The 26,073-nt window shown below is 44.9% G+C and overlaps 1 protein-coding gene and 1 long non-coding RNA gene across 5 annotated transcripts in view; one reads left to right on the forward strand and one right to left on the reverse strand.

Moving 5' to 3' along the window:
* Positions 1-4,853, forward strand: part of LOC100999502 (calcipressin-3) — a 38,147-nt gene extending 33,294 nt beyond the window's left edge. For all 4 annotated transcript variants that reach the window (XM_021937522.2, XM_021937524.2, XM_009201831.3 and 1 more), the window contains exons 4-5: positions 1,129-1,300; positions 2,951-4,853. In XM_021937522.2, coding sequence (XP_021793214.1) covers positions 1,129-1,300; positions 2,951-3,135 — 357 coding nt within the window. In that variant the 3' untranslated portion in view covers positions 3,136-4,853. The remainder of the gene's footprint in view (positions 1-1,128; positions 1,301-2,950) is intronic.
* LOC116274539 lies at positions 1,295-24,613 on the reverse strand. Its single transcript, XR_004183284.1, has 3 exons — positions 24,395-24,613; positions 20,501-20,657; positions 1,295-1,506 (listed from the first exon to the last, which is right to left on the reverse strand). It is a non-coding gene; the product is annotated as an uncharacterized LOC116274539 (long non-coding RNA).
* Between the last annotated feature and the right edge of the window lie 1,460 nt (positions 24,614-26,073).

Genomic DNA, 26,073 nt, shown 5'->3' on the forward strand with positions numbered 1-26,073 from the left:
AACTGGGATTCTGCGTGGGTTACGCCCTGACACCTAGTGTTAGGGAACTAACTTACCTCCTGTGCATCCAGAATGGCACACATGAAATAAGACATGAAATCCTTCGGAAAACTGAGAAAATGGTCTCTTAAATCATTTTCTGTGTTCCATAATTCATATGAGGAACCAGGGAGGTCACAGAACTGTACAAATCTTCGACTTTGAAATTGCAGAGGACCCTGTAGGGTACCAAGAATTGGCTACACTTAGTATATTCTAATCCTGCATTGGTGTGACTCTGAGAAACGGATTTCTTCTGAGAAGAATGGGCAAAATCAAGAGATTACTCATGTATCAAGTGCACTGTTTTATTTTCAAAAAAGCATTTTTTACAGTCTCCCTTTCAAATTAAAAAAAAAAAAAGGTTTCTTATCTTGCCTTCCGAGTAAAAACCTAAATGAAAAGATGTCTTGACATTTCTGGGTAGAGTCTCTTGAGATGGAGTACAAATAAGTCGATATAACCTAATGTCTTCTAAGATCGGAATTTAGTAGTTACTGTCGTTCATTTCTCTGTTCATCCACTTATTTATTTATTTGTTATTTTTATTTTTATTTTTTTATTTTTTGAGATGGAGTCTCACTGTCACCCAGGCTGGAATGCAGTGATGCAATCTCAGCTCACCACATCCTCCGCCTCCCGGGTTCAAGTGATTCTCCTGCTTCAGCCTCCCAAGTAGCTGGGACTACAGACATGTGCCACCACACTCGGCTAATTTTTGTATTTTCAGTAGAGATAGAGTTTCACCATGTTGGCCAGGCTGATCTCGAATTCCTGACCTCAGGTGATCCACTCGCCTCGGCCTCTCAAAGTGCTGGGATTACAGGTGTGAGCCACCACACCCAGCCCATCCATTTATTTTTTATTCAGTTAATATTTATGAAGCACCTACTATGTGTGGCCATGTGCTGTGCACTGAGTGGCCAGTGGTGAGCCAAACAGACCCAGTCCCACCCTCTTGGAGATTATAGACTGTTTAAGAGAAATTTTTAATTTTCTACACAAAGATGGAACAGTAAACATAAAGTTGAAAATGAAGAAAACATAGCCCAGTTTGCAAACTGGCTTTGAGCGTCTCGCTCCCCGCAGGTGCAGATGTCTGGTGAAGTGCGGGACAAGTCCTATCTCCTGCCGCCCCAGCCTGTCAAGCAGTTCCTCATCTCTCCTCCAGCCTCTCCCCCGGTGGGGTGGAAGCAGAGCGAAGATGCGATGCCTGTTATAAATTATGATTTACTCTGTGCTGTTTCCAAATTGGGACCAGGTAATAAACTTCTGTTTTTCCTCTTTTCTTCCCCAAGAAACTTTTATATTGACGATCGTATTCAGCAGTGTGCATTGTGGCAGTATGATTAGAGCAGAGGATAAAGTCAAACACACCTGGGTTCAAATTCCAGCTGTGGCATCTACTTGCTCTGTGATCTTGAGCAAGTTACGTAGCCTCCATTTTCTGAGCTTCTGCTTTTCCATCTATAAAGTAGGGAGAATCATATACACCATTCAGTGTGGTTATAAGTACTAAACGAGGGCCGGGCATGGTGGCTCACACCTGTAATCCTAGCACTTTGAGAGGGTAGGGCGGGCGGACTGCTTGAGGTCAGGAGTTCGAGACCAACCTGGCCAACATGGTGAAACCCCGTCTCTACTAAAATACAAAAAATTAGGCGTGGTGGCGTACACCTCTAGTCCCAGCTACTTGGGAGGTTGAAGCAGGAGAATTGCTTGAACCCGAGAGGCAGAGGTTGCAGTGAGCCGAGATCACACCACTGCACTGCAGCCTGGGCCATGAAGCAAGACTCTGTCTCCAAAAATAAAAATAAAAAATAAGTATTAAATGATGTACACATAATACTCAGTAAATGTAACTGCAATTTTTACTACTACAAATTTTGCTAGTACTTGATAGGCAGTTAGTGAATATTAGGTGCCTTCTCTCCCAGCCCCACCAAGTATCAGGCAAACAACAACTGCTTTGACTACATTACAAGAATTGGTGGTGATATCATCTCATTCCTTCAATATTTTTGTCATTTCTGTTTCATTTCCTCTGTTCCTTCTCTTTCTCTACCTCTCTTCCTTTTAAAATCATATAAGAAACCGACGTGATGCTGGTTCAGACAGTTGTCCACCCAAGACAGAGGTTACGTCTCTTGAAGGGGAATAAAAGAGGCATGTTGAGGAAGAAGTGACTCAGTGCTGTTTTTAGATGTTAGAGCTGTATCTTAGATATCCAAGGTCCTATAATCAAGGGATTGCCTGTGCTGCCTGGATCCTTACAAGTATCTCCCAAAGGAAAACCGAAACTATTTTGAAGTTAAACAGATTGACTCAGCCGGGTGCGGTGGCTTACACCTGTAATCCCAGCACTTTGGGAGGCCAAAGCAGGCAGATCACTTGGGGTCAAGAGTTCGAGACCACCCTGGCCAACATGATAAAACCCCATCTCAACTAAAAATACAAAAATTAGCTGGGCGTGGTGGCTCACACCTGTAGTCCCAACTACTCCGGAGGCTGAGGCAGGAGAATCACTTGAACCGGGGCGGGAGCAGAGGTTGCAGTGAGCCGAGATCGTGCCACTGCACTCCTGCTTGGCCGACAGAGCGAGACTCCATCTCAAATAAATAAACAAGTTAATTAAACAGATTCACTCATATTATTCATAAAACAATAATTAGCATTTGCATTTTAACTCCCAAGACCTCAGTACTGAAACAACATTTTATACCAGCCTTAAAGTATCAAATCTCTAACACCAAAACAAGATAAAATACTCTGACATAGGACTTAAAGATTTAAACAACAAGAATCACCCATTAAAATAGGAGTAGAACAAAACGTTGCAAGAGACAAAAGAGTTCTTTTTGCTGGAAGTGATGCTTTTGTCATGGTTCTTATTTTGCTTTTACCTCCGCAGGAGAGAAATACGAACTTCACGCAGGAACGGAGTCGACGCCCAGCGTGGTGGTTCATGTCTGTGAAAGTGAAACTGAAGAGGAAGAAGAAACAAAAAACCCCAAACAGAAAATTGTCCAGACGAGGCGCCCCGACCCTCCGACCGCAGCGCTGAATGAGTCCCAGACCTTCGACTGCGCACTGTGAGGCGCTTGGTTGTGGTGCGAGGCGGCTGCCTTGGTGGGCTCCGGCCATGGCGATCTGTGCTCCGCGGCCGATGCGTTGCTGCTGACGGTGTAGCTGAGACTCTGCAGAATGAGGTGTAGGTCTGCTCACCACGCCTGTACTGCAGACACGGTCGTGTAGAGTAGCAGCTGATTTGACCTGTCCCAGATTTTAAGTGATATTCCAAATGGGACTTTACATTAAAGGAGAAGCCCCGGAGATGTGGCCACCCTTAACCATTTTTAAATAATAACATGAGGAAAACAGTTTCGCTCCCCTCCAGCCATGTAAGTCCTCCTGATGCCATGTCACATGAGACACCAAAAACTGCAACTCTAGTCGCAGCCAGTACAGTACCATTTTTATGAATTTAAAAATAGTCTTACAAAGAGAAAAATACAATGGGTATTTTTCTACTGGTATAAATAGCTTCTAATTAATAAATCGATCAAAGGTGGTTATTCAGTATACACGACATTTTTTGCAGGAAAAGAAACCTGAAATACAGAATAATTCGTAGAAATCATGGTTCTCAAGTATTTGTTTCATCAGCTTTGGGGAAGAAATGCCAAATCCACTTTGAGGATCAGTCTTACGACACAGATGTCCCCACGTGTTGCTCTTATCTGAAATTTGGGACAAAGCAATGCATAGGCCCTCATTCCTGATGTGGGGCCCTCCAGACATGGCTGCCCGGGAAGGAGGGCCACTTTAGAAGTGGGAGGTACCACCAGGAAGCTTGAATGATTAGGATTGCAGGTGGCTACTGCATTCTGCCGTTGGTGACCGTGTTCTAGCCTGTAGACCACCCAACTACCTTCATTCACCAACTTTTATCCTTCACCTTTTCCAGTATCGTGTTAACCACTAGTTCTTGAGTCTTTTGCTGTGATGTGTACGTTTATGTATGTCATTCATAGACTTTCAACTAGAAACGGTAATGATAATGTAAATTGTCCCTTTAACCATTTTTCAGCTGGCTTTGAAACAAAAGTCACACTTACTATTTTTCTATGAATTAGGGAATGAGGGGGAGATCATTCAGTTTTACTTTTCTTTTTGTTGAAATTTTGTACCCGGATTGCAATTGGCACTTTTCCTAAGACAGAATTGTTTCTCACTTATGTGTCAGAATGTATATTTGAACCTCCCTAAGAAGCAGCAGGATCTTTTTAACTCTTCTGGTCTGTTTAGACTTTGAAGTCCCTTCTGTAGAAAAGTCTCATAACTGAGAAGGCTTTGCTTTGGGCTGAGTGGGTCTGCTGGCCTCCACTCACTGTGCTGTTTCCTTTGTGTGGCACACTTGGGAAGCTCCGGGGCGTGTGAAGGAGCTGCAAACATGAGTGAGAACTAATGAACCAAGGCGGCTGCCGCCATGAAGGAACAAAACGCAGGCATTCAACCATGACGTCTGCACAGTGATACTAACATGTCATTGTGGTTTTGTTCTCACTTTGGTAAAATTTATTTCTGAGCACTAACTGTGTTGCACACCCCTAAGTTTTTTTTCTATATCTTCCTTGCCCTCAAATACTCTGAGATAATAAACTGTTCCATTTGTAGCCAACTACCGCAGCTAAGCCTCAATGTAAATTCAGTTGAAATTTGCAATTCCATCAGCAATTTGATGTATTGAATTCAAATCATCATTTGTCATTTTAACCGACAGCCACTTAATAAATTTACTTTGCAGTTCTGAACTCAGCATTGTGCCCATTTTTTGTTGCAAGATGGACCCTATATGTCAGGAGACATGTATTATCAACAATTGGGAATTTTTTGAATTTCCTTTTAGGTAATATTGATTCACTGTAATTTTCTAAGTGATCAAAACCCATGATATTTTGTTATTTGGCTTGGCTTTCATTCTCTGCCAATTAAAGAATATTCTATTCCTAACACATAAAACTTTTTACAGTCAAGCAGGGCAAATTAACCAATGCTTTTCTATCTTTTTTTTTTTTTTTAGAGCATTGAATAAATTGAAGAAAACTTTAAACCAAAATTAGAGAGTCATTTAAACTTTTCTGAATGGAAAACATTAATATCTTCATTTTTCTAGTATAATATAATAATAAAATTAATTTTTTTTTTAAAAAAAGCTACTAAGTACCCATCAACTTTTTCATATTGTGAAATGAACCAGGATCTTAACAGGTACTATCATCTCTGTCCTTTTTTGGCTGTATAATATCTAGTTCATGTAACAAATTTATGAGAGGTAAGTCTTGTGGTGTTTTTTTTCTTTTAATAAGATTTTCTGCAATTTTTTTGAAATGGAGTTATTACTTGGATTTAACCGATAGGCCAGGTGTGGTGGCTCACACCATAATCCCAGCACTTTGGGAGGCCGAGGTGGGTGGATCACCTGAGGTCAGGAGTTCGAGACCAGCCTGACCAACATGGTGAAACCCCGTCTCTACTAAAAAAATACAAAATTAGCCTGGCGTGGTGGCACATGCCTGTAATCCCAGCTACTTGAGAGGCTGAGGCAGGAGGATTGCTTGAACCTGGGAGATGGAGATTACGGTGAGCCGAGATCACGCCATTGCACTCCAGCCTGGGCAACAAGAGTGAAACTCCGTCTCAGACAAAAAAAAAAAGAAGAAGTATTTAACCCTGATAGCATAGTAGTAGCCATGTTTTCTTTAGAAACCATAACCTCTTCATGGGACTCAAACTATGTAGAAAATTGTGAGAAAAGATAATGGTGCTTTGTGTTGGGAAAAAAAATATTTGTGAAGGATTAGAAAACCGTAACACTGGCCGGGCGCAGTGGCTCAAGCCTGTAATTCCAGCACTTGGGGAAGCCGAGACGGGTAGATCACGAGGTCAGGAGATCCAGACCATCCTGGCTAACACGGTGAAACCCCGTCTCTACTAAAAAAAAAAAAAATACAAAAATCTAGCTGGGCAAGGTGGCGGGTGCCTGTAGTCCCAGCTACTCAGGAGGCTGAGGCAGGAGAATGGCGTGAACCCGGGAGGCGGAGCTTGCAGTGAGCTGAGATCGCGCCACTGCACTCTAGCCTGGGCGACAGAGCGAGACTCCGTCTCAAAAAAAAAAAGAAAACCGTAACACTTAACAAGGATAGTCACAGAACCTACACTGCATTGGCTCTTACGTTCTCCATTTTTGTAGCACATCCACCTGATGAAACCAAAGATAAATCCAAGTAAAAAGTGTACTAGTGAGCATCTCTGAGGTTTAAGGTACTAAGAGGCAGAAATGGATAAGAACAGTTCCATTGCCTTCGCGAACTAAAACTTGGCGGGAAAGCAAATTAGTCTTTTCACATTCTGCTTCTTCAGAATGTTATACTCAAAAACATATCAGTAATTAAGAGCCAAAGCAAAGCTTCAAGAAACTTTTAAGTTCAACATAAAGGTTTAAATAAAATATTTTTTATTTTTATTTATTTATTTATTTATTTTTGAGACAGAGTCTTGCTCTGTCGCCCAGGCTGGAGTGTAGCCGCGCGATCTCGGCTCACTGCAAGCTCCGCCTCCCGGGTTCACACCATCCTCCTGCCTCAGCCTCCCGAGCAGCTGGGACTACAGGCGCCTACCCCAACGCCCGGCTACTTTTTTGTATTTGTTTTTTTTGTTTTTTGGTTTTTGGTTTTAGTAGAGACGGGATTTCACTGTGTTAGCCAGGATGGTCTCAATCTCCTGACCTAGTGATCCGCCTGCCTCAGCCTCCCAAAGTGCTGGGATTACAGGCATGAGCCACCATGCCTGGCTCTAAATAAAATATTGTAGGCATTGATGGTGTGTTTGAATCAAACAGATACCAGGAGATAGAGGTGAAGTGCAGTACTTTTATTCTTTAAAAAGATAGTCTTTAGCCAGGTGCAGTGGTGTATGCCTGTAGTCTCAGCCATTTGAGAGGCTGAAATGAGAGGATCACTTGAGTTCAGGAGTTCAAGACCAGCCTGGGCAACATAGCAAGTCCCTGGCTCAAAAAAAAAAAACAACAAAGGTTTCCCATTCATATTAACTCCATCTTTTAAAAATGTCACGATTACAAAGTGAAAAGATTTGACTTTCTTAGAGGCTGAATCACAGAGGTGAAAGTGACCGTGGAAATCATGTACTCTATCCCCATGTTACATAGATTAGAAAAACTGAGGTTATGGCACTGACTTAGGCACCCCAACAAGGCAACCCAGGGACTCGAAATGGCAATCCCAACTCCTGGGCTAGGGCTTTTTCTACCTTTTTTTTTTTTGCATTGGCCTCTTAAAGAGGCAATGAATACTAATTCCTGTCATTAGAAAAAAAAAAAAAAAAGGCATGAAGTGGGAGGATTCTTTTTTCCCTGATGGGAAACAATGAATAAGAAAAATCTCATCGTCTGATGGAAGAGGTGACTTAGTAATTTTAGTGAATGAATTTGATGTCCCATGTTTTGTGGTTTTGTTACCATTGAACCATTGGGGTTGGAATCCGCCTAAATAATTTTATCTTGGTATCCAGCAGTTACATTGGCATTTTATATGGGCTTTCCCAGATTTTCCTATTAATGAAATGAGTAATAGTCGTACTGAAGAGGTAACTCTACTGAAGCAGAATGAGATCTAATGAGGTGGAAATAAAAGAGTTTGCAGTGGAATGATACTGTCACTCCGTGCTTGTAAAATTGAGTTCTATTCAAGACAGAACTGCTATGACTGACCTATTCAAGGCTTCGTTGTTTTTTTTTTTTTTTTTTTGAGACAGAGTCTCACTCTGTCGCCCAGGCTGGAGTGCAGTGGTGCGATCTCCACTCACTGCAAGCTCCGCCTCCCGGGTTCACGCCATTCTCCTGCCTCAGCCTCCCGTGTAGCTGGGACTACAGGTGCCCACCACCACGCCTGGCTAATTTTTGTATTTTTAGTAGAGACGGGGTTTCACCGTGTTAGCCAGGATGGTCTTGATCTCCTGACCTCGTGACCTGCCCGTCTCGGCCTCCCAAAGTGCTGGGATTATAGGCGTGAGCCACCGTGCCCGGCTGGCTTCATATTTTTATACAGACTATTTCACAGACCATAGATTTATTTTAAAAGGGAAAATCTCACACATAATTAAGCAATGGAAAATGTACTCAATCCCGTGGTGTGTCAGGCCCTCTGTCTACTGGGTTTCTCCCCATTCTGCAGAGCTGTGGACCTCGTACGTACCAAACAGGTGAACTTGGTCCATCTTTCCTTCTTCCTTTGTTTACACATTTGCATTTATATCTTCCTGTACTAAAAGAAACAAATTATTTATAATTGGGATGACAATATAAAGGAACAAAAGATGGGGAAATAGTTGCTTCCTAGCTGGAGCAGTAAGTCCATCTTACAGAAACTCACTACTTAAAAAGTTTTAAAAGATTTATGAACCTTGTCCTACAATTCACCAAATACTTATTTGTCTTTTAAACTCCCCTTGGTGTATGGATCAGCCTGAACATCTTGGTCAGAATGCCATTGTTTAATTGTGAATCAGGGGAAAATGTTAATCATTTGGAGACTGTTTTCTTATTACCAAATGTACGATCGATAAGACAACTGAAAGCAACAACTGCTGGGTTCACTGACAAAGATTATAAAAATCATGTTCAAAGTAGAGTTTTTAACCGAGGTTAAGAACTAACCTGGGGCTGAGTCAGTGTCTCTACCCACTTCAATAACAGCATAAAGATCTTTCACTAAATTCCTTATGTGGTCCGTCTGGATGTAAACGTATATATTTCCTTTTGAAAACAGAATCATATCCTGCAGACTCTTGGCACCCCTGCAGAGCTTTGACCGAATGTTCACTCTCATCATAATGGAAGATTTCTATCTATGCAGATAATATAGGTTTTTAAATATTGTTTTCTGTTTAGTCCCCAATCTTCCTAACTCAAACTGGGGACTGAGGAGAGAGAAAGGTGGTTACCCTTGTTATCGTGCCATATTCTTCCTGCTGCTTTTCAACCCCATGTGAGTGTTGATTGACAGTTCTGCTATAATGTGTGTGCCCTTCAAGTTTCAGAAAACTTTCCCGATCATTTCACTTCAACCTTAATTGAACCCAAGAGTCAAAGTTACTATTTTCTCTGAACGTGTTTGTGATCTTCTGTTATATTTTGGAGCATGTTACCTTTATGGTACTATAAGCTGTAGTGCATACTGTTTGTATTGTAAACAACTGGTCAGTAATTTATGTACATGTATTCCACATTTTAGTGTGCGTGAAGTGGACAATCCATAGTTTGTAGTAGTTTATTTGTCAACTTTTAACTCCCCTATGATTTAAGGACATTTAAACATTCCTTGTCCTATCAAGGTGACAAAAGCAGAATGTAATTTTTTTTTTTTTTTTGGAAGCTTCGTGATTACCTGTAACAAGTTCTGTTTTAAAAACCTACGAATAAAGTTAGTAACTATTTTTAAATCAGTCCATTGAACTGAGTTTTTGTGTGTGTAGTATTTTCAATATGCCTCACTTATATTTAGCTAATAAGACAGAGAAGTGCAATATTGTGTTTGTTCCTTCCACAAGAGTCCTGTTGAACATTAATGCCGTGCAGTGCCAGAGTTCAAGGTTGTGAGTCACTGCTGACTGTGTAAATAACCACTGCAGTTTCAGCTCTTCCCTTTTACCCTGGTTTCCTCTTTGGTTAAAAACGATTTATTCCTGGTAAAGACTTACTTTTTGTCTTGGTTAAAAAAAAAAAATCTCCAAAATGTGGAACTATAAATGACAGTAGAGGTTATCTAGTGCAGTGGGATTTCGAATACTTATTTTTAAGCCATAGGACTCTGCTCTTTGTTCAAATGAAATCTTACACAAAGCCAATGTAAAATTGATCACAAAAAAGAAAGGTAAACAAAGGTGCTCCTTTTCAAGGGGCTGGGGGAGGAATGGGGACCTGAGTTCCAACCCCTGTGAGAGCTCAGCAGGACAGACCCAGACACACCCCTCTATTTCCCCTGCCTCCCTCTACTTCCTCCATTCCCACCCCACCCCCAACACACCTTTACAAGAAAGTGGCCCCAGAGGCGTTGCCAAATGCACACATCTGGATGGTCATGGACCTGGGACTAGAACCCACTTCTTGACATTCTTTATACCACACTCCACTACTTTGTTACACCACAATCTTTAATTTTGCTGGATAAATATGTTTGGATTCAAAGGTTCTTGATATTGTTTTGTTTTTGAGACAAGGTTGTCGCCTAGGCTGGAGTGCAGTGGCATGAACACAGTTCACTGCAGCCCCAACCTCCCACCTCAGTCTCCGAAGTAGCTAGGACTACAAGTGTGCACCACCACACCCAGCTAATTTTTGTATTTTCTGTGGAGACAGGGTTTCCCTATGTTGCCCAGGCTGGTCTCTTAACTCCTGATCTCAGGCAGTCCACCTGCCTCAGCCTCCCACAGTGCTGAGATTACAGGCATGAGCCACTGCAAAGTGGCCTTCTTTGTTTTTAAAAAACTAAAGTGGAGTCACTGGGGACATGTCCACTTTGATGTTTTTCCAAGCTGTGTTCTGTGGGGCTGCCTCCAGGGGGCGCCATGCTTCCAGGTTCCTGGAGCCTTGCACTCCTATTATTTGTTGTACCTAAACGTCCCAGCATCAGGTTTCACTTGAGCTAAGGATTCCTTGGCGAAAACAGAAAATTGGAAAACCACTGCAAATAACCAAGACAAAACACACACACACACACAATTTTTTTTTCTTTTCTTTTTTTGAGACCAAGTTTCACTCTGTTGCTCAGGCTGGAGTGCAGTGGTGCAATCTCACCTCACTGCGACCTCTGCCTCCCGGGTTCAAGCAATTCTCCTGCTTCAGCCTCTTGAGTGGCTGGGACTGCCGGCACACACCATCACGCCTGGCTAATTTTTGTATTTTTAGTAGAGACAAGTTTCACCATGTTGGCCAGGCTTGTCTCAAACTCCTGACCTCAGGTGATCCGTTCATCTCAGCCTCCCAAAGTGCTGGCATTACAGGCACGAGCCATCGCACCCGGCCAAAACACAAAATTTTTAATGCAGAATATGAAATACAAGAATCAAGATTTAAGTAATTTACCTAATAAACTGGCTTCAAGTTAAATGCATACAATGTATGTATCAGATGTATCAGAGTCCTATTATCACTGAGAAATATGTTTAAAGGGCAGGAGTGAGCAACCGCTATATTCCTGCCCTCAATGAACACGTTAAAATGTGGTTCTAATCTAGAAGAAGAAAAGATTAAAATTCTTATACACATAGGAAAGATCTCATCTTGCCAAGCTTCCCCGGGTCTTCTGAGACATAGAAAGTCTAAATATAAGTGATTTGTAGATTAGATATTTCTGTAAGGTATTTCAAAGTATGTTACTTGGGAAAAGTTTGTGGTCTGAAACATTTGGAAAAGTTAAATGCTGAAAGTTAAAAGTTAAAGACCTAAATCTAGAATGTAAAAATACTAAGTTAATAGAACAAATTGTGGGAGAATATCATTGTGACCTAGAGGCAGGGAGAGACTTCACAAAACTTTAAAAGCATAAGCTATAAGGTTAAAAATTATAATTGGTTACATCAAAATTAATTATTCATGTTCAATGAAGAATGCCATGAAAATGTTGACAATAGGGAGAAATATTTACAGTCCAGATGTTACCAGAAAGGGCCCTAATCCAGACCCCTACAGAGCGTTTTTAGATCTCATGCAAGAAAGAATTCGGAATGAGCCCACAGAGTAGAGTGAAAGCAAGTTTTTTGTTTTTGTTTTTGTTTTTTTTTTGAGACGGAGTTTTGCTCTTGTCGCCCAGGCTGGAGTGCAATGGCACGATCTCGGCTCACTGCAACCTCCGCCTCCTGGGTTCAAGCGATTCTCCTGCCTCAGCCTCCTGAGTAGCTAGGATTACAGGCATGCGCCACCACGCCCGGCTAATTTTGTATTTTCAGTAGAGACAGAGTTTCTCCATGTTGGTCAGGCTGGTCTCGAACTCCCGACCTCAGGTGATCCGCCCGCCTCGGCCTCCCAAAGTGCTGGGATTACAGGCGTGAACCACCATGCCCAGCCAAGTGAAAACAAGTTTATTAAGAAAGTAAAGGAATGGGCCGGGCATGGTGGCTCACACCTGTAATCCCAGCACTTCAGGAAGCTGAGGCAGGTGGATCATTTGAGGTCAGGAGTTCGAGACCAACCTGGCCAACATGCCAAAATCCCTTCTCTACTAAAAATACAAAAATTAGCCAGGCATGGTGGTGCACACCTATAGTCCCAGCAACTTGGGAGACTGAGACAGGAGAATTGCTTGAACCCAGGAGGCGGAGGTTGCAGTGAGCCAAGATTGTGCAACTGCACTCCAGCCTGGACAACAGAGTAAAACTCTGAGTGAAACTCTCCAACAACAGAGTGAAACGTCTTAAGGAAAAAAAAAAAAGAAAAGAAAGTAAAGGAATGAAAGAATAGATACTCCATAAGCAGAGTAGGGCTTTCCCAAAAGTACAAGGGGGAACGTGCCTGCCTAAGATACAATGCTTGTTTATATATAAGATAAAGCAAAAATCATGGCAGAGATGTGCTCTACTACAAAGGTTTGTGACAAAGAACTGTTAAATCTCTGTGTAACTGCTGTCTTCCACAAGCATCTATATTATTATCTTCAAAGCGAAACATATTCTTAAACTAAAAATGCTTTTGTTCTTAAGATATTGGGACATCAGGACATTTCCTGGGTCTATTATTTCCCAATAACATTAACATTATTAACTTGTTCCCTTAACTGTAAATATCCTGTGACTGAGGACACCTAACCTCCTAGGAATGCAGCCCAGTAGGTCTCAGTCTCATTTTACTGAGCTCCTATTCAAGATGGAGTCACCCTGGTTTGAACACCTCTGACACTAACACAGGGGAAATAACTATAAAATGCAAAGAGATTTTGCAAATTGACAAGGAAAAGCAGCCCAATAGAAAAATAGGCTAAAGGATATGAAAAGTAATTGACAAAAAAGGAAAACAATGAGCCTATGAAGAAACACTAAAACCCAGTAATCAGATGAAGCGCAAATTAAAATAACATGATGCCATTTATACCTATTGGAGTCTCAAAAATGTAAAAACAATGAATGCCAAGTATAGCCAGAAGGCGGGGATATAGGAAATCTGACATATAACTGGTGGAAGTACAGACTAGTTTAGTCATTCTGAAGAACAAACTGGCAGTCGTTGGTCATCTAAATAAGAACAAAATCTCTGACTCTGCAGTTCTGCTCCTGGAGATAGATGAGACAGACAGAGAGAGAGAGAGAGATGTCCCAAGAACATCCCAAAGGGATTCTCACACAGGGCCATAAAGAGGTATATCGAGGATGTTCACTGCACCATTATTTATGGAGACAAACTGGTGTTTGCAACTGGAAAATGAACACTATGGAGAACCATGCAGCAAGAGTAGCCATATACACAGCCACATGGATATATCTTGAAAACAGCTGAGTGCCAAAAGGAGTAAGATGTACCTAACATTCGCATTACCTGAAGTACCACCCACAGACAGTAATGCACTTTGCAAGAATACATACAAATAAAAAGATACACATTAAATATATACCTCCAAACATAAAAAGCATCTTGCACAGATCAAGGATTATGTGCCATGAATTGAGAAGTCTGATTTACTGTGAGACTTTATATCACCTTTTGATAGACTTTAAAGGGTTAGATTCTTTTTTACTACTTTACTTTACTACTTTACATTTTTACTTTACTACTTTACTACATTAATAGTAGATGAAGATTCTCTATTAAATGTACTCCCATATGGATGGAAAAAATATATACTGTATCATTCATTCTTCTCTGAGCTACAAATGAGGAGCTTTGTATGTGGTTTGACTCTAGATTCACCATTTCCTTTTGGTTCAAAGAAGTAATCAGGTTAATTCGCAGCCCGGTGCTATCTTTCTTCAATATCTTTTGAATAATTGAGATCTTTGATGGGAAATTATACAACCTTCTGTCCTGAGAGATTTGACCAGGCCCCTTCCTGCAAAGGAGGAAATTAAACCTAAAATGATTTCTCAGACATCACCTGAGTGAGCCCTGTGAATGAAAGGTCTTTTATGGACCAAATGGACTAGCCTCCTCTGACTTATTTCCTTGATAACTTCAGTTACTTGGCAGGCTATTTATTCTATCCCATCAGATATTTCTAACAACTGTTGGAAAGTCTAGAATGGAGATTTGTCTCCTTTGCAAATGAGAAGCAGCCCTTGAGCATCCTGCTAATCCTAGACACTGTATACTAATGAGTTCTATTGTGAAATGGCACAGAGCTGCCCTCCTGCTCAGTTCCTGTCTCCAGATGTCTCCAATGATACGAACTGAACACTTTAAGGTGCGTTTTCCTGGAGAGAAGTTAACTAGTGATCCATGCTAGAGACAAAGGAGACAGTTAAACTGCAGGTTTAATAAAAATCCATTAAGGGGTGTATTAGTTATCTATTGCTGCACAACATTTTATCCCAAAATTTAGCAGCCTAAAACAAGAAAACATGATCTCAGTTTCTGAGGATCAGGAATCTGGGAGTGGCTAAGCTGGACAGTGGTGGCTCAGGGTCTCTAAGAGGTTGCCATCAAGTCATCAACAAGGCTGTGACAGGGACAGGAGGCAGAGAAATTCTAGGCTGAAAAGGACAGGGACCCTGGCAAAGCTCCGCCCTCAAGCCTAGAACCATGGCCCAAAGTGAGAACATCTCTGTTTTCCCATTCAAATGTTGCTCTCTCCAAAACCACCCCTGGCCCACCCCACCCCCATCCTGTACCCATAAAAACCCCAGGCTCCACTGGCAGAGAGCAGAGAAGGGGAGAAGAGAAGCAGCAGCCAGATGTCAGAGAGAAGCAGCAGCCAGATGTCAGAGAGAAGCAGCTTGACTTCAGAGGGACGGCTTGCCAGTGGGACTTTGGAGAAAAGTCCGGTTGGAGATGGCCAGACTTCAGGGGAAGACCACCTTCCCGCTCCATCCCCTTTCCCGCTTTCCTTCCCTCTGAGAGCCACTTCCGCCAGCAATAAAATCCCACACATTTACTATCCTTCAATTCGTTCATGTGACCTGATGTTTTTCTGGATGCCAGACAAGAGCTTGGGATACAGAAGGCTGTCACACTGACCCTCCGCCCTCGCTGGTGGAAAGCAACCACCTCATGCGAAAAGGCAGAGGGCCCACTGAGCTGTTTAACACTTAAGCCATCCATGAACGGCAAAAGCTAAGAGAGTGTTCATTGTAGCCCGGGCGCGGTGGCTCACGCCTGTAATCCCAGCACTCTGGGAGGCCGAGGCAGGCAGATCACGAGGTCAAGAGATCGAGACCATCCTGGCCAACATGGTGAAACCCCATCTCTACTAAAAATACAAAAATTAGCCGGGCATGGTGGCGTGCACTTGTAATCCCAGCTACTCAGGAGGCTGAGGTAGGAGAATTGCTTGAACCCGGGAGGCAGAGGTTGCAGTGAGGCAAGATCGCACCACTGCACTCCAGCCTGGTGACAGAGTGAGACTTCGTCTCAAAATAAATAAATAAATAAATAAATAAAGTTTTTAAAGAGTGTTCACTGTAGAACTCCTCTAGTCTCTTGGGGGGGTCACACGTACTCCCCTCTAGATGCTGCCATGGGAGTTTCACTCCTACTAGTGCCCAAAAGCACTTGCCCCGGCTCCTGCATCTGTTCTCCTGCGCTCCCCGTCCCACGAGGGGTTGAGAGCTGTGGGCTAAGTAAGCGAGGCACCCTTGTCGCAAGACTCACAAAGGGGTCAAGGGACATTTCCCGTTTCAGCTGGACAATCTGCTTCCCTACTCTCACAAGGCTGTTGGCAGGAGGCTTCAGTGCCTCTCCACAGGGGCCTCTCCAGAAGCCTGATCACAGGACATGGATGCTGGCTTCCCCTGAGCGAGTGATCAGAGAGACAGAAAGAGAGAGAGCCCAAGATGAAGTACTTTTTATAACCTAATCTCAGAAATGATGTACCGTCACTTCTGCCATATGGTATTGGTCATAGACCAACCTGGTACAGTGTAGTAGGAGAAAAAGGGGGCTAAAGTAGAGAGGAAAATGTGTAACTCTAAATGCTTACGTTAAGAGCTTAGAAGGACATAGGGTGAGGACTCTTTCTTCATCTCTCAGCTGTCTTTGTCTCTACCTCTCTTTGCATGTCCACCAAATTCCTTCTTACTGCAAAAAGGACGTCCCCTCACAGCATAGAACATGGTAGCCAACAACTCAGGTGGAAGGAGAGCTTCTTTCTATGATTCCGTACTGCAGTGGGATTCTCATTGGCCAGATTGGGTTGGTGCCCATCCCTGAGGCCAGATGGGCAAGTCTCTTACCCAAGAAAGGGAAATGAAAGCAGGGCAGACAAAAATAAAATAGCGATCACAGTGGACTTCAATCACAGTAAACTTCAATATCTCAAGGAACTTTATAAAGACCAAAAGGGGAGAGTATTTTATTCATTGGTAAATTAGTCCGAGTTTAGAGACCTAATAAGTAAGCATTGATTTTTATCTGGCCTTCATTTTTTTCACCACTCAATTCTGATTCCAGGCAAGATACGAGAAGTAAATTTTAAGCATGTTTGATAAATGTACCCAAAGTAAGTTCTGGTATAGAGAATTTCAGACAGAGAGCTTTTATGATATTTACCACAGAGCTTCCTTATAATCTTGATGTTGAATGTGAAACAAAACCATTATCCCAGTCTTTCATGTCATAATAAGAGACATATCATATATGCCAGTATACATAAAGAACAGTATTTTATCATTACTCTAAATTTTTAATAGGGTTAGCCACTTATATTTTGGTTTTGTGCCATTTCCCTATTTAAGCACCTCAAGATTCAAGAAAGGAAATAATTTCATAACATGTTTTTATTTAGATTTTCTGACTTTATAAATAAAAGATGCCAGGTGCAGTGACTCACACCTGTAATCCCAGCACTTTGGGAGGCTGAGATAGGCAAATCACCTGAGGTCAGAAGTTCGAGACCACTCTAGCCAACATGTTGAAACCCCCTCTCTACTAAAAATACAAAAACTAGCTGGGCGTAGTGGTAGTCACTTGTAATCCCAGCTACTCGGGAGGTTGAGACATGAGAATTGCTGGAACCCAGGAGGTAGAGGTTGCAGTGAGCCCAGATCATGCCATTGCACTCCAGCCTGGGTGACAGTGAGACTCTGTCACAAAAATAAAATAAAATAAAATAAAATAAAATAAAATAAAATAACTGGAAGGAATTCTGTGTTTAAAAATGTAGTTTTCACATTGTTTAGGAAATAGAAAACATACAGTGGAAATCTCACAGTGGATGGTAAAACACACGGAAGAATGTGGAACCTGGCACGATGGGGAGGAGAGAGGCCCGGTAAGGGAACAAACACGTAAGCAGAGACTGCAGCCTCTGTGACTCTTGCAGAGCCCAGCTCAGAGCCTTGCCCACTTAAGCTCTCAGGAAGTGTTTACTCAAATGAACTCACACGTGGCTAACTGAGCGAACACCTATATATCCCAGAAAAGGTAACTTCCGGTCCCCATAGAATAATTTTAATAAAACTCAATCCTACAGCTCAGGAAGAACAGGACAGTGGTTTTCCAAATGCCAGATATTTTTTCAGAAATTGTGTCTTCTTTTTTACAGTTGTGATCATTTGATCATTTGTTAGACAAACCTGATCAGAGTGGTTTTTTGTTTTTTTTTGAGACCGGGTCTTGCTCTGTCACCCAGGCTGGAGTGCAGTGGTGTAATCTCGGCTCACTGCAACCTCTGTCTCCCAGGTCCAAGTGATTCTCATGCTTCAGCCTTCCAAGTAGATGGGATTACAGGCATATGTCACCATGCCCAGCTAATCTTTGTATTTTTAGTAGAGATGGGGTTTCACCATGTTGGCCAGGCTGGTCTCAAACTCCTGGCCTCAAGTAATCCACCCACTCAGCTTCCAAAAGTGCTAGGATTACAGGTGTGAACCACTGCGCCTGGTCACGTGATCAGAGATTTTTAATTGCCAGAGATGGCCCATTAATCCTTTTGTCTTCTTTCTTTTCTCTTCCTCTCTCTCTCTTTCTCTCTTTCTCTCTCTTTCTCTCTTTCTCTCTTTCTCTCTTTCTCTCTTTCTCTCTTTCTTTCTTTCTTTCTTATCTTAAGCTAGCCTCAAAGTCCCCGCTGTTCTCCTGAAAGGAACTAAGGCGAGGAATCTACCTCCTAAGGCAAATGGCCAGAGCTGAGGACAGGATTGACTGTGTTTCCATTACATTGACATATTATCATCTTTCATAACTGGGATCCTTTTGGATCATTAACGGTAGCCATGAGGTAGAAGGTGGGACTAGACTCTGGAAGGGGACTGGGACACTGAACCAAACGGAGGAGTAGTTAAAATAAGGACAGGGCAGAAGCAGCTTTCCATGAGACGCACCCACCAGTGTTCCATGTCAGCTGACACAACATCCAGGAGTTACCTCCCCTTTCCATGGCAATGACCCAAAAACCCAGAAGTTAATACTCTTCTCCTAGAAATTTCTGCATAAACCATCCCTTATTCTGCATGCAATTAAAAGTCACTATAAATGGCCAGGTGCAGTGGCTCACACCTCTAATCCCAGCACTTTGGGTGCCAACCCTTGAGCAAGTCACTCCCTCTCTATGATCTTGGGCTCCTCAGTGGCTCCCAACCCTGGTCACACATTAGCAGCACCTGGGCACCTCATAAAAACCCATGACTGGTCTGGCCCCACTGCAGAGCCTCTAGCTCTATAGCTGTAAAGTGCAACCTTAGCAGGAGTTTTCCAAAGTCCCCAAGGGATTCTGAGGGACCACCAGGACTGAGACAGCCAGGGCTGGGGGATGTCCGAGGTCACCCAAACGTGGCTTCTCACTCCCTAGATCACCACATTTCCTGGGCCTTTAGAATTACTGTAAATGCTTTCATCTAACAAAATGTCCATCTACAATACTGTAATTAATCTTGATACTTGCACAAGAGTGTGTGCAAATATCAACAGTAATTACTCTTTGTGTGTGTGTGTGTGTTGTTGTTGTTGTTATTGTTTTTGAGACAGAGTCTCGCTCTGTCGCCCATGCTGGAGTGCGGTGGCGCAATCTCCGCTCACTGCAGCCTCCGCCTCCCAAGTTCAAGTGATTCTCCTGCCTCAGCCACCTGAACAGCTGGGATGACAGGCACCCGCCACCATGCCCGCCTAATTTTTGTATTTTTAGTAGAGATGGGGTTTCACTATGTTGCCTAGGCTGATCTCAAACTCCTGGGCTCAAGTGATCCGCCAGTCTCGACCTCCCTAAGTGCTGGGATTACAGGCATGAGCTATCAGGCCTGGCCTACTCTTTGAACTCATTCATGCTCCACGCCTTTTGGGGTAGGCAGATATCACTATCCCAGCTTCCTTTTATTTTTCTCCAGAGCACTTATTACTCTCCAACATGCCATATCATTGGCTTATTTATTTATTTTTTGAGACAGGGTCTCACTCTCTCACGCAGGCTGGAGGGCAGTGGCACAATCACAGGTCACTGCAGCCTCAAACTCCCAGGCTCAAGTGATCCTCCCACCTCAGCCTCCCGAGTAGCCAGTAGTACGGGTGTGTGTCACTACATCAGGCTAATTGTTGTATGTTTTGTAGAGGCAGGGTCTCTCCATGTTGCCCAGGCTGGTCTTGAACTCCTGGACTCAAGTGACCCACCCTCCTCGGCCTCCCAAAGTGCTGGGATTACAGGTGTGAGCCACGACGCCCAGCCTGGCTTCTTCATTTTTGTTGTTTTTCTCCCATCAGAATGCATGCTTCATCAGGGCAGGAATTGTCATCTCTTCTATTCATCGCTGGCACATAGCAGGCTGTTGGTAAATATTCACTGAATGAATGAATTATAGAAGAGGAAACTCATGCCCAGAGAGGCTAGGAGACCTGCCTGAAGTCACACAGCAAGTAAATGGAGTAGCCGTTAGATTGTGTCTTCTCTCGGTGTGTGTCTTTTCTGCTGTCACTCTGGGATTCCTAGGGTGACTGTGAGAGTAGGATAGACCAAGGAGGTACCAGGGGAGGAGGACTTAGCAGCTGAGATAGCCGCGAATGGGCTGACTGTCACCAGGAGAGCACAGGTTTCTTGTCAAGGCGAGGAGGAGTGGCTTCCGCTGATGGCAGAAGGACTTAAATTAATTTACAGCTTCCCATTTTCATTCTGAGAATAGAAATTTTTCCCTTGTAATTGCCAGCAAATAGTTTGTGCTAACACACAGTCCTAAAAATGTAGCATAAAAAAATGAGGAAGCTGTCAGGTTATTACCTGGGCTGGCTATTTAAAGGCAGACTCACGATTATCAGACTTACCGTGGAACTGGATGAGGCCTCAGAGACTAAGCCGTCCAACCTGTCATTTCACAGATGAGAAAACAGAGGCCCAGGGAGATCAGGTGGCTTGCAGGGAGATTAGACCCCTGACTCCGCGTCGTCACTCTATTTTCTCATCCTCTGTCACCAGATGCTCCTAGAGGTAAGATGGGAATTAGACCACATGCAGGACAGCAGCGCGTGGGAAGGGGCACTGGTCCTCCTCTGCACTTCACGTCCACCCAGCGCACGTCCATCTGGGAACAGCCACATGACACACTGCACTATGAGCCCTATAGGTCATTTAGAACCTTGGCCTGAGTCTTGTGGCCTTTGCTGCTCCTTCTACTCTCTACCCCCTTAATTGAGAGACAGGGAATTGTTTCAAAATCAATTGGCCTAGGTATCTTTGCCTCCTCTCTCTCTTTCTCCCTCTCTCTCTCTCTGTACTAGATTAAACAATGTGGACTTGGGTTTCTCTGGACTCATGATTCTCTGTGCTTCGTCTCCTCCCCTGAAATTGCATTCTAATCCCCATGACATTTGGCTGGTTTCCCCAGCAACCATCTCAAAAGCCATAAACAGCAGATTAAGGCTTTGAGGGGAGACATGAAAGACTGGACATGCCTGGCCAGGAGAAGAAAACACTGCCGCTCAAAGGCTAGTTTGTAGTTACATCTTCTGCTAATAAGAAAAGGAAGGATAACTGGTTGCCTCTGGGTATTTTCCATGTGGAAGTAGCCATTTTTTGTTATTTTAAAATCCCCCAGCACCTGAGACTCCCATATGGTAATATCCAAAACTGGAGTGGTTTGTTGGCTAATTGTTGCTTTTTTTTTTTTTTTTTAGATGGAGTCTCGCTCGCTCTTCACCCAGGTTGGAGGAGTACAGGGGCAGATCTCAGCTCACTGCATCCTCTGCCTCCTGGGTTCAAGTGATTCTCCTGCCTCAGCCTCCCGAGTAGCTGGGATCACAGGTGCACGCCACCACGCCCAGCTAATTTTTTTGTGTTTTTAGTAGAGACGGGGTTTTGCCATGTTGGCCAGGCTGGTCTCGAACTCCTGACCTCAGGTGATCCTCCCACCTTGGCCTCCCAAAGTGCTGGAATGTTGGGTAATTTTATAAGTAATTTTCATTGACTAATAAAACTGATTTATATATAAACATCATCTTTATTTTAAAAATGAAAAGTCACCACACTTTTTTTTTACATTCCATTAAACTCCTTTCAAAATCTTCTTCTTCTTTTTTTTTCTTTTTTTGGAGAAAGAGTCTGGCTCTGTCACTCAGGCTGGAGTGCGCAGTGGTGCAATCTCATCTCACTGCAGTCTCTTACCTCCTAGGCCCAAGTGACCCTCCTACCTCAGCCTCCCAAGCAGCTGGGACTATAGCCATGCACCACCATGGCTGGCTAATTTTTAAAATTTGTAGAGATGGGACCTTGCCATGTTGCCCAGGTTGATCTCGAACTCCTGGACTCAAGTGATCCTCCTGCCTCAGCCTCCCAAAGTTCTGGGATTACAGGCGTGTGCCACCACCCCCAGCCTGTTGCTTGTCTTAATTGCAAGGGGAAACCCTCAATGGCTTTCCCCTATCCTTGGAATAAAATTCTTACTCTGACCTGTAAGACCTCGCATCTGATCTCTGTCTGCCTCTAACCTCATTCTGTCCTCTCTCCCTGAAACCACCCCTGGCTTTAGTTGCCATACTGGCTTTAGGATCTTTTCACAAACCAACCTTCTGCTTCCCCCACCCTATCCCACCCTGCTCCCTTCTAGAGCACTCCCTGGCCCCAGCTCCAGCCTCTCCTCACCTGCCTGCCTGTCCTTTGGGTCTCAGCTCCCCGTCCTCCCCTGGCAGATGGGTTTTACCCTCTCCTCTGTTTCTGAGGGAGCCACTGCCCCCACCCGTAATAACCAATGACACCGTATTATTATTTCATTTAGAGCTTTTCAGACGGTCTCACTATTTTGTTACCATCTTTTGTGCTTGTGTCATCTGTCCCCGTACCCCAGCCCCTCTGGAAGGTGAGGTGTACAGGGCAGGGAGGGGCCACCACTGACTCTGTCCTACCTTGCAAAGTGCCTGGCCTGTAGTGAACACTCTGTAGCACTTAATGAGTGAATATGCTGAGCAATGAAGAGCCTTTTCATGCTTCTGCCTCCTGGGCTTGGCTGGTGTGTCTGACCCTGGTTATGGGAGGGCTGATGCAAGGAAGAGCTCCCTTCCCAAACCCCTTACTGTTTGTGCACAAACTCATTCTGACATGGCAGGTGTCCTGTGGCTTAGCCAGCCTGGATTAAGGGACAAAGCAGAAGGTGGGCTTGAGCCATAGATAACAGAAGGCTGAAGACCACCAAACCCCATGGAGAAGGACCTATCTGAGACACCAAGGTTCCCCTTCCCAGCTCCTGCCACTTGGCGTGATCATTCTCCCACTTACCTGGCACTTCACAAGCGTCATCACATTTCTAAGCCTCACCACAACCATACTGAATAACTTCTCTTCATTTTACAGAAAGACACAGTCTCAGAAACTACTCCCATCTTGAAAGTAGTAAGCAGTGGAGCCAGGATTTGAATCTGAGACTGTGCACTGGGGGCTCTTGCCCCCACAAACAAACCTGGAAAAGCTTCCAGAAACATCCTGAAGTGTCCCCCCCCCCACCACTGCCATTTACTATGGAACTCAGGCCTCAAGGCCAGAGCAGGCTCCCACTGGACTCCCCTCCTCACATTGTGGCCTCTCCCTGTAACCAGGTCTGCCTCCCCCACCACAGGGAAGCTCTTGAAGCCAGGGATTAGTGCCATGCTCCTTAAAGATCATACTCAAGTGTCTCAAGTCTTTGATGAGAAAGTAGAATTACAGAATTATACTCTCAATCAATATTCGTTAATACCGCCTTGTGGCTGGGCATGGTGGCTCATGCCTGTAATTCCAGTACTTTTGGAGGCCAAGGTGGGAGGATCACTAGAGCCCAGGAGTTAGAGGCTGCAGCGAGCCGAGATCACGCCACCGCACTCCAGCTGGGGCGAGAGAGCAAGACCCAGTCTCCATAAAATAAAATAGGTCCGGAGCAGTGGCTCATCCAGCACTTTGGAAGGCAAAGGCTGGTGGATCACTTGAGGTCAAGAGTTCAAGACCATCCTGGCCAACATGGTGAAACCCCATCCCTACCAAAAAAAATATATTAGCTGGGTGTGGTGGCATGTGCCTGTAATCCCAGCTACTCGGGAGGCTAAGGCAAGAGAATCACTTGAACTAGGAGGCAGAGGTTGCAGTGAGCCGAGATCGTGCCACCACACTCCAGCCTGGGCGACAAAGTGAGATCCTGTTTCAAAAATAAATAAATAAGTACTACCTTGGAGTTTCCTATAAAAATACGTGTTTTTTCCTATAAAAATCTTAGTTCTTAGCTGAGGAGAGTTTGAAAGCATCTCACAGGCACTGAGCGGCAAGCCAGTCGGCCCAGATCCAATCACTTTCTGGAAATCATTTGAAAACAGAACCGGGAAACCAGCCTCTACTCCTGATTCTGTCACTAACCTGCTATAAGACTTTGTGCTCACCTCTGCTTCCTGGGCCTCAGCTTCCCTGTTTCTGAAAGAAGAGATCCCCTCTCCGAGGTCTCTTCCCGCTTTCTATAAATATTGATTGAGAGCCTGCTGCCTGCCAGGGATATCGCCCTGGGCTCCTGGGATACAGCTGGAAGCCCAACAGCCTGGGGAGGAAGGAGCCTTTGATCCTACAGGGGCTGAGTTCTTGACACTTGCCGCTGCCAATCCCGGTCTAACGTTCTGTGGCTGTCTGAATCCCCACCTGCCCCCCACAGCCTTCAATCAGATTAGCGCCGTGCTCCTTTAAAGACCCTACTCAAAGTGCCTAGAGCTCACCTGGGTGTGTTTGTGAGGCCCCTTCCCTCTCCTTACTCCTCGGAGGAGGAGTCCCACCTGGAAGCCTCCTGCTGGATTTCTCTACTGGACTGAGTGCCCGTGAGTGCCAGAGCCAGTCCCAAAAAGGACCCAGGCGCGGGGACACCACGGGGAGGCGCCGCCACTCCAGTGTGCGGGACCCTGGCACCCCCGGCGCGGCCCCCGGGCTCCCCGGGATCACCTGCACGGGGCGGGGCCGGGGGCGGGACGCCCCGGGTGGGGGCGGGATCCCCAGGGTGGCAGCGCCGGCGGCGGCGGGGACCCAGGCTGGGAGAGCGGCGGCGCTGGCGGGAGGCCGAGCGGGGCTCGACAGAGCAGGTAGGAGGCGTCTGGTCGCCGGGGCGCCCAGGGCTGCGAGGAGCGAGGAGCGGCCCGGCCTAGGTGCGGTGGCTTCCTGTCCACCTGCAGACCGCGCTGGGCGAAGGAGGGCCTGGGGGAGGGGACGAGGGGTCCCCAGTCTCGCCCCCACCTCTGTTGGAGGAAGTGCCTGGGGTCTGCACGGAGAGGGCGTTGGTCCGGGGTGGTGGGAGGGAGGCTGACCGTCCCCAGTGGGTTTCCCTGTCCCCTCCTCACCCAAGCGTCTGGCGGAGGGACCAAGGCTCGCTGGAAGAAAAGGGGGTCGACCTTGACCCGGCCTGGAGATGCAAGGAGCTTTTACCCACTTGGGGCCTTGTCCACCTCATCTGTTAAATGGGCGCCTTGATGGGTCGGCCCTATGCAGAGGCCCCTCTGGAAGATCTGCGATTCAGCGAGATGAAAACCCATGGCAGAGAAGGAGCCCAGGGCTCTAGTTCCGATCCGCCGCAAGTTTGGAGGGGCTCGGGGGTCGCTCATCCAACTGCGCTCCTGAGGAAGGATGCAGAGACGGCTCTAGTTCTCTGGGTATCCTTGTGGGAGGAGGAGATGGATGTGTCAAATCTGAAGGCTGGATTAGAGAGACCAAGGCAGCCCTTGAGTCTGGGAGAAGATTCCGGAAGCCTCCTTGGAGGAGGTGGCATCTGAGTGGGGCAGGGAAAGGAAAGGTAGTGGTTAGGGCAGCACTTTGGAGTCCCTGCTTTACCCCTCAGCCAAGGCCGTCCAACAGTCTCGGGCAAGTCCACACTTTTCTCTATGGTTCAGTTTGATGTGCTCCTTAAATGAAACAATTTCTCTGACAGATTAAATCAGATAATTCAGAAAGTGCTTAATACAGGGTCAGTATATAATAGGCACTCAATAAACACGAGCTATTAATGTCTGCTAGCAGCTGCTTGGGGGCAGGGATGATTCCTATTTGGTTCACCCTTGTATCCCCAGCACCAACACGGTGTCCAGCACGCAGTAGGTCTCAATACATATTTGTCCAATGAATGAATGAATGAGTATGAAATACAATGCTTGACACAAATAGTGAATTTACAGGTGGCTGGTTCTAAGAGGTGGGTATGGATGCCAGAGACAATGGTCCAGGTGGATGGAACAGTTATAAGCATAAGCCCAGAGCAACAGATTATAGACACCCCCTCCTATGGTGCATGTGTGTATGTGTGCATGTGTGTAAGTGTGTGTGTGTGTGCACATGCGTGTGTTGGTGGTGGCAGTAGAAAGTGACAGGCACAGCCAGAGCACCGGGGTAGAGAAGGGCACTGGAATCCTGAGTC

The sequence above is a fragment of the Papio anubis genome, chromosome 1, assembly GCF_008728515.1.
Source record: "Papio anubis isolate 15944 chromosome 1, Panubis1.0, whole genome shotgun sequence".
Classification (NCBI taxonomy): domain Eukaryota; kingdom Metazoa; phylum Chordata; class Mammalia; order Primates; family Cercopithecidae; genus Papio; species Papio anubis.